General features: G+C 36.9%; 1 protein-coding gene across 1 annotated transcript in view; it reads right to left on the reverse strand.

The window, feature by feature from the left end:
* Positions 1–1,990: 1,990 nt before the first annotated feature.
* Positions 1,991–9,666, reverse strand: part of TOMM20 (translocase of outer mitochondrial membrane 20 homolog (yeast)) — an 8,537-nt gene continuing 861 nt past the window's right edge. Inside the window, exons 3-6 of the mRNA XM_009891166.1 lie at positions 4,847–4,893; positions 4,054–4,135; positions 3,619–3,761; positions 1,991–2,500 (exon numbers count right to left, since the gene is read on the reverse strand). Of these exons, the coding sequence (XP_009889468.1) occupies positions 2,456–2,500; positions 3,619–3,761; positions 4,054–4,135; positions 4,847–4,893 (317 nt within the window). The 3' untranslated portion in view covers positions 1,991–2,455. The remainder of the gene's footprint in view (positions 2,501–3,618; positions 3,762–4,053; positions 4,136–4,846; positions 4,894–9,666) is intronic.

Genomic DNA, 9,666 nt, shown 5'->3' on the forward strand with positions numbered 1-9,666 from the left:
GCTCCAGTATAGTAACCAGGTACTTCTGGGTTATCAAATATGAGAAAAAATTATACTTAAGGCTTAATTTAAACCTATGCTATCTAAAATTTTATTTGCATCTAACTTTGTAGGATCAACTAAAAATACCTAGAGACATACACCAATACGTGTGTCTATGGTGTTCATTAAAGCAATGACCATTTGTAGACATAATCAAACTATCACCAAGTCTTCCATCAAAATCAGAATTGACACCCAGGTTTGCTAAAACATACTTAGTTCAGGAGAGTTTTGCTGTAAGCTGAATTGTGAATTCAAGCGTAAAAAGTTGTTCAGGTTTGAAGGAACGGTACCACTTTTGTCTTATGCTGTTTGGGTTTGTTTTTCAAGGCAGGGTGGAAGAGTTTGATTTACCTTAAGATGACGTTAAAAGCTGAACCAAAAAGATATTACACTGAAGCGACCAGCACCAGCAAGGACAGCAGGCAAATATGCTAACAGTTCTGTCAGCATGACCTATGAATTCTTGTTTTTCACTTTCAAGGGTTAGAAAGGAAAAGAAAAACTCCTCTTAAAAGCCTCACTGTACTCACTAAAAACAGAACCTTCTGCAATTTCACAGTATTTTAATTAAGTATTCTAGGTGCGGAATAACTTTGTCCCTCTAAAATATATTAAAGGAGCAAACCAGCCATTGTCACCTGAAGATTATGGTGACTAAGTTTTACTTTTATTTTATGCTACCTGAACAATTCAAGCACAACAAAAAGACTGAAGTACAGCCAGCATTCAAGAAATTTTTGTTCGTACCAGCCATTAACTTCAGTATTTGTCACATTGCAGAAAAATTCAATAGCACCTCAAATCTTGGGAAATTGTGTTTTCACTGGATTAAGGGGGAAATATGTCTTCCATGGCAAACCATCTAAGCAGACTGACACGTAGGAGCCATTTCTACTCCCAAACTCAGGTATTTGACTGCGAGATGACCATCAACTATCCACTTCACCTCTCACAAATTCCATGAGAGGCAATTTCCAAGACATTGAGACATACGGTTTGGAAGAATCTGCCTTTACAGAAACTTACACCAGGCTGAAATGAGATAGATGGGAATGCTGGCTAAAGGACACTTACAGTACGCCACTTCTACTTGGACTGTGTCAGCTGCTACCTTACTATTAAAGTATCAACATCATTAGCACAATCAATCAGCAGGTCTGAAAGACAGATCATTCTCCAAAGCATTCTCCTCCTTTCTTCTCCTTACGTTAAAATAAGTCACCATGCCAAAAATATAAAGCTACATTTTTAATTGTTTCTTCGGCCACCTGAGTGGTGACAGCACAAAACCAGAGAGCAGTAGAAGCCAATCTGGTTTGACATTTAGAACATCCTTTCCATGGAAAACTTGCTTTCAGAAGCACCCTTCTGCTACTCACTTGAGTCTGTATATTATTTGCCTCCTTTTCACTGGTAAAGGAAAACTTACCTAAATTCAAGTTACAGGATCACACCGCACCAAAATTTTACATCTTTCCAATTCCATTAGCTTTAGCTAGTTTAGCCTGGGAATATCATTGTCTTACCTTATCAGCGCAATTATTTTTAAGGCAAATGCCAAAGACTGCTAACAACCACCTTCTATGGTGGACTAGACACGGAAATATTAACTGCCTATCTGGCAAAAAGGCTTTGAGCTTTCCAAAAAAGACACCTTTGTCTTCTTACAATGTGCCCCAGCTTCTATTCCAAACAGCTTTATTTCAGACACCTGCATTAACAGAGCTTTCATTTTCGACAGATACAGTTTTGACGTGCATCACTTTAGATGTTATTGTTCCTGACAGAAATTGATTTGTCATTCTTTCTACAGCCAGTCACCTACTACCATTCTGGTTTGCATCTCTTTCTAAGGTGATCGGTTACTGCTTAAATGATCACGTCTATTCTCTCAGGAAATGACACAAGGTTTTAAACTTAATTAAAAGCATTGGAAGACCAGCCATAACATTAAAAATAAATTTTAATGTTAAGTCATTTTTAGATCATTTGCTCTGACACCCAAATATTCTGAAATTTAAAGTAGTACTGTAGGGACACACAAGTGCAGATAAATCTTTATTGCCATAACTTTGTTTTTTCAAAAATGAGCATTGGGTTTTTCATAGGTCGTACTTTTATGTCTTTATATGTACAACATTACAACTGCATATTTTAATAATAATGAAGTTAGTGATACTTTGATAACTCAACACAGTGTATTTATAAAATGAATTCTTATCAAAATACACTTTTCACTGGGATAATAAATAAAATCCTGCGAAACCCACCTACACAAAGTTAATTTTAACTCTGGTAGAACCCGATGTGGTACACAGTCCATTAACTACTATGTTTGCCCCTTTATCCCCCTACTGATGCTCATCTTCTGGGGTAAGAAAACATTTTCCCCCCCTGTTGTGGTGTGACCTCATTCAACATCATCTTCAGCCAAGCACTGTGCACTTACAATTCTCTGTAAGAAGGAGAAAAACTCATTCACAATTACATAAAATTGACAGTAGGCAACTGATTAATCAAGCAATGTAATTTTACACTGAACATTAAGCAGTGTAATTACTGAGCAAACCAATTAATGTTAAAAATGGTAATCTATTCAAAATAATTTCTGTGGAACTGACTTCAAAAGCTTACATACTGTGCAATGCCTAACAAAGCCAAAGTCATAAAACAATATCCTATCAGCCTCAAGTGATGACCTCTGTGTAGTTTTTGGCACTGTCCTCTAAGGAAACATTTTTGGTCCCTTGTTTCCCCAGACCTTTACAACTTGTCTACCTGACACTTTTATTGCTTTTACTTAAAAAGCTTATGGACCTTAAACCAAAACCTGAGTTGCAAAGAGAGCTGACTGATGCACAGCACTGAGTCTCTGCTTTATGTGAGGTAATACCACTAGGGAACACCCTCGCATTTCCAAGAATGTAAACCATATTATTTATTTTACAATAGACTCACCTGCTAGCATATTACCGATGTTACCTGCACAATACTCAGGCTAAAAAGGGAGGATATTTTATACACAGAGCTACAAACACTTTTGTTATCAGGGAAATCCCCAAGCTTCCAAAATTGTCACGTGTTCTGGTGTGAGTTCACATTTTGTTTTTATTGCTGGCCCAGAAGCAACAGGCTAGCAAAAGCAACAGATTAATTCTAATGGACTTTAATAGCACTTACAGACACTTATAGTAATATAATTAAAACAAAATAAAACTCAAGACCCAGTGCAAGAAAGTTACCACTTTTCTGATCCCCCAACATGTACTTGGGAAACAGTGGAACCACTTATAGTATCAGAGCTGCAGTGAGATGTCTCCAAGCTTAGCATACCCCACGCATGAGAGAAGTTTTGTATTTCTATTTTATGCTATTCTATTTTATTGCTATTAATGCTACATGATATTTTCCATATACACTTTTTAATGTTTCAGGTGAAAAAAAAAGCTTCTTTTAACCTAATGGAACATATACAAAAACACATTACAAAAACCAATACTCGGGATTGATGCAGTGGGTAAGAGAAGCAGTTTAATTATTTTCAAACCAAAAAACTGGGAATGTTTCACATACCTGGCTTATTGTAGGGAGCTTAGTTAGAAGCATTTGAAACACTGGTGGTGGAAGTGTCTGCTGTAGAACTTGTAGTAGCTGCTGTGGCTGTCCACACACAGCAATGGCATTGGTCAAGTGATCAACGCCTTTCTCATATTCACCTGTATGAGAAATCATAACGTTTTGAAATCAACTTTCTTCCACACTGTAAAGTACTTACATAAAACATCCATCAACAGTGGATTAAATTACTGAAAATCAATCCACACTTTTCTTTGTTCCTCCCTTGCTGAATCTTCTGAACTCAGAAGGTTAGAAAGAAGTAAACAGATTTTCCTAGGTGAATTTGACTCCCCAAAAGATAATATTATATAAAAATCATCTTCTAGCAAAGGTAAAGAAAAATTATTCTACCCCTTACCCTTCAAAAAAAAAAAAAAATCATGCTATTACCTTGAGCTAGTAGTTCCTCGCCAAGCTGAATCTCCTCAAGGAAAAACTTCTGAACTGCTTCAGCATCTTTCAAGTCAGGCAACTATAACACACACAGTGAAATTGAAGTAGGCCCTTAAAGACCAGTTAATAAATAAGTTAACAGAAAACATTCTCAACTGAAATAAAACACACACACAACCACACTGTTATACCGAAACCGGCAAAAAACAATTGTTACCACTAAGTTAAATGTACACAGAATGTTTTTGAAAATCAGACTTGGGTCTCATATCATTGCATCACAAACCTGTAGAGAGACAGAGCCTGAAATACCTCTACTCATTTTAAGTACACGATTTTGCAGCAAATATAAATTCTAAGGTGTGTTATGTTTACCACAACTATATTTGTTACAATTGTTTAAGATAAATCTATCTTTTCTTCCAGGATCCATTGCTGATAAGGAAAGACAAATCAAATACTTATAGCAAAAAACCTATCATGTTCAGTTATAGGTGTATCCCATCAATGACTTTTTAAGTCTGAAAACTCCTTGCACATACTACAAAGAGGAAAACAGTACCAAGTCACACAGTAAATGTTGTACTTTCTTGTACGAGGCCTCTAGCTAACACAAAAATGGAATAACCATTTCATATGGTGATCTGTGAGCATTAAAAAAACCTGAAGACTGCATATTTGCAGAAGTGTTTGTAATGCTGGAATCAAAACAGATGCTTAAACAGATCTTACAAGTAATACAAATGAAACATCTTTCAAAATAGCACTGCACTATTGAACACAGTATTACCTTGGAAAGCCCTGCTCTCTCTTTGGCAAGCTTCTGTTTCTTCCTTCCTGTAAGAATAAAAACATCTTACATTTTTAATTTGCAATTAAAAAAGCCTTCCGTTTGAAACCATAAACAAATCAAAGTAATTTTCAACATAAGAAACCGGTAATATATTCTAAATATTGAAGACCTAACACACTCTCTGCAACAGAATATCATCTAAAGGTCTAACGAGGCCTGGCAGTAGCATACCAACTCCAAATGGCAATTCTTCTCCTGCTGGCTATGGTAAGCACCAACTGTGCAGGGCCTGCAGCAGAGCATACCTCGTGCACTAGAGGCATGAAGAAGGAAAGAGTACTAGAGTAACACAGGATTTCTCTACGTGATTTCTAACAATGATAAGCCACAGAAGAACTGCCTGCAAGTCAAGGCTAATTTTGAACTATACGGTGCACCACCAACAGGAACTTTAGCAGGTCACAGTACAGAAGCGTATGTTCCCAGATGTTTTATAGCTAAGGCTTGGGAACTAGTTAAATAGGTGGGCAGTATCTCATCATCCCACAGCAAAAGCAACATTAAAGCATACATTTCTGAAATCCGAGGGAGGCAAATATTTCCAGATGGAACAAACATTTACAGATTTAACTGCCCAACCTAAAGGCACGAAGTTGGTCTGCAACATGAAGTTGTACCACTCCAACAAAACTAATGTAATTAAAATGATATACAGCTTGCTTTTAATGCAATTAGGCAAGTATAAAGATATTTTATAGTACCACCTATTCATACACAAAAGAATAATTAAAATAATACTGGTGATTTTCTTAGAATAATCATTTTTATAAGTCATTAGTTCATCAACTGAAATAGTTACATCAATACAACTGTTAAGCACAGCTTGTGGTTAAACAACTGTACTCGTACTACTTGTCCTCAGTGTCTGCTCAGTGAACACCTATCTTGTCAAAGAACTGCCACAGAGCCCTGATTTTTCTTTTGAGACAATTGTACAAGCTGGAAATACTTCCAAATACGATTAGTAGTTTTACTGTCAATGAGTTAAAAATTTGCAACTGTCCACCTAATGAAGACATTCAAGAATACAATTTCCTAATAGTGATAATGTAACGTGAAATTTACGGACAAGATCAAGTGTTCTTTCTATACAGGGAGTTGATTCTAACTACACAGATCACCCTTTTACCTTCTATGATACTTTAATAACCTTAGCACCTGAATGTCTACAACTTACTGACCTGTGTACTTTATTTTACAACATCATATACAGAAGAATGTGTTGTACGTAGCATACCATAATTTTATCATTATGGTTGTTTCCAGTATTAAAGAAGACTTTAGCACTTGAAAGTCGGTGCCTTCAATTAGCTCACTCCAAGTTTTCTGAAGCATTAATTTGCACAAACTTTAAACTGCACTACAATGCAAAACAGTTTTGCCAATACATAAGATCTTAAAGATGAAATAAAAATGGGGAAAAAAATTTAGTATCGGAAATGTTTCACTATCGAAATAAGACACATTGCAACTGTAGTGCATTCAGTGAAAACATCAATGAAAAGTACAAAGAGAAGAGCTTAACATTTGTACATCATTTTCAGGAGAAAATTGTGTTTTCTTGGCATAACTGTGACATCTACATTATGACAATGGGTATCACTCACTAGGTTAAGCATTCGGGGATAAAGATAAAAAGACATGCTGATAACTGCAACTATTTAATAAAACCTCTTGACCACTGATCACACACATATGACATCATATACTTTAACCTGAAAATAGTAAAGGAATGTGAAGAATCACCAAGATTTTATAACTGAACACTGATTTACAGAATCTTCCAAGTCTGATTACTGTGCAATTTTCCTCCTTCTTCTTAATGCATTTTTACAGGTCTCTCTAAAAGTCTGTGGGCTAAGACAATTACAAAACACAAATAGCTCTAAAGGATATTTAAGAATTCTTCCCACACTGGTTGGTAACACTAGTTTTAAAATATCTTTGCAACAACAGCGAAAACTTAAATTTGTAACATGACAAGCAAAAAGCAATGGCTTTGGGGAAAAAAAAAAAACAACAAACACAAGAACAACCCAAAACAAAACCACCACCTAAAACAACCCCCCAAAATATTTTGTTTTCCCTCAGGGACCTCCAAGAAAATGAAAACCTTCCCTCTTTTCTAAAGACATCACATTTAAAAAAGGTGAAGGGTAATCTTTCATATAAGGAATCTTAATTAACACAAAAATGCATGTGTATCCATCCAAAACAGAAAGCCAAACTGCAGCTCCCAAACTGCATGTGACTTGCAGGTCCTTCAGACACAGCTCTTGCACGTTTCAAATGTGAACCAATGGATAACCCGACATGCTGGCATGGGTTGCAAAAATCCCCGAGTTGTCCCAGAAGCTTCACAAGCAGTCCCGCAAAGGAGCCTAACGACCAAAGAGCCGTTTGAATCTTCAGCTTCCATCCGTGAAGTCTGCCTACAGCTCTTCTTTCACTCAGCTGTCAAGGCAGAAGGTGCTCTGAGGTGGAGTTCAGCGTGGTCAGAAATTCTGGCTGTCTCTGAATGAAGAGGTCAGTGTCTATACTTGCATACAGACCAGTTCTGTTTGATACATTCAAGAATATGAATAGTAAACGCATCTAAAATCTTATCATTGTAAGATACAGCTGTGAAAGCTAAACAGCTCCAGATGTTTAAAGTTGTGCTATCTTTTGGTCCCAAGACTAAATATGGACATGCCCCTAAACTGGCAACACCAAAATCTTAAAAACAAAACAAAACCAAACAAAAAAAAACCAACAAAACTTGCTAAATAAATAATCTTAAGACATCTGAAAAAAGTCCAGCAATTCTTCAAGCCTCTCACAAAATCATAATTTTTTTTCCTGAAACTTGAATCTGGCCACCTCATTTGTAGGATGGGCTTTTGCAACATAAACTTTGGTCCTAACACCACCTGAAGAGATGTACAGTGTAACTGGGATGGCAAAAAAAATATTGCTTCTTCATTTGTGAGCATGTGTTTGATCAAATATGACAGGCAATCCAGTGACATGTCAGATCTGTCCTTCCCAAATTTTGGTGACACTGCATCATAGAGTCTGAAAAACAATCTTATCCTAAAAATGTTAGTGGAAAAGATCTGCTGCAAAGGTGGTTTCCACAAGTTTTTCATCAAATACCCCTACTGTTGCCCAAGAAACAGCGTATATAAAGAACTGCAACTGGCTGCTGCATTGAACCTTTTCTGGTCAAATATTTTACAGCTTACTATCCAACAGTAAAACCATTGTAATAATCAGATCACTGGCACCATTACAGAAGCATCCATACTAAGGAATCAGTTACAGTACTAAAATAATAATTAAAAAAATTCCTTAATAATGCCTTACAACTAAAAGCAGCCCAGATCACGTCCAAGGATCAAAAGTCATACAGTGATGTCCTCCAAATGACAAGAGCCATCAACTATCAAAGCACAATGGATTTTTTCTATTAAAAGAAAATGTTAATTCTTGACCAGAGCAAGTCTAACGTTTATTCAGATCATCACTGGAGAGAAGCTCAGATAAGGAAAACAGATAAGAAGCTCAGATAAGGAAAATAATTTTCAGTGCTTCTGCAAAGATCTCATGTAATCCAGTATTTTCTCTACTACATATTTAACATCATAAAAAGAACATGGCTGATTATACAGCCCAAAATCGAGTTTGCTTCTGCAAGGCAAGCACATACCAGTTTGGTATACTAAAAATTCCCTATGAATGACTCGCACTGCAGGGCAAAAAGTACTTGGAAGGCAGACAAGAAGTATGCATCTGAGATCCTACATACATGAGCAAGGACCTGAAGATGAAGTATTCAAAAGACATAATTTGCTGTGGAAGAGCTTCAAGAAAGCGGAATGAATACGCTATTAAGCATCAACACCGGTCACTCAACAAATCAAATCCATTAAGACAGAAACAAAGCATTTAAGTTTCATATAAACATCATCAGGCAAATATTCGGTTTTGACTTATCTAGTTATTGACTCTTCCATCCACAAAACTGCTGATCACATTATGTTTACTTGCTGGGAAAGTTTACATAATGGTAATTTCTTATCTTCAGATTAGTTATTAAAGGACTACTATACATATTCCTATGATAGAAAGAACCCAGCATAAGAGATATCAACTTATTTCTCATGATTCATTTGAGTACTTTGGATGAATCTGAGTACTTGCACTTAGAGTTGTATTTAAAACCTTCACTAATCAAGACACCTAAAAAATGTTGAAGATGTGAAATAACGAAGAGCCACGGGAGAAGAGCTCTACATTTTGGATGAATCAACAGTTTTCTCTGGCATTCATTCTTATCCTGGAAGCTAATAACAGAGCTGCCAGGAGGGTTAAGAATGCAGCAGACAAAATACTTGAGCACTGCTACTACAGCAACTTCCCTGTAACAAACCGCGTTTCTTTACCAGATGGTCTTCCAAAATCAAAAAAATAAACGTCACCACCTAAATGCAGTGGTGATAATAGTATGGCTGACTGTATAAGATAACAGCATTTAAAAAAAAAAAAAAAAAAGGAGGTGAATTATTGCCAAGCCAAGCTTCTGATGAGGAAACCTCAAGTTACCCAATAACTACACAAATTGCGGACAACACGCTCCGACAAGACCACCCGTCCCCTGCTTTAGGTATAGGGACGACGAGAGGCCACAAGCAGCCGGGGCTCGGCGCCCGCCCCGCACAAGCGCACCTGGCCGAACGCCGCCCTCCAGCCCCCGGCCCGGCGAAGCAGGCCCC

This window comes from Charadrius vociferus, unplaced genomic scaffold (assembly GCF_000708025.1).
Source record: "Charadrius vociferus isolate BGI_N301 unplaced genomic scaffold, ASM70802v2 scaffold78, whole genome shotgun sequence".
Classification (NCBI taxonomy): Eukaryota; Metazoa; Chordata; class Aves; order Charadriiformes; family Charadriidae; genus Charadrius; species Charadrius vociferus.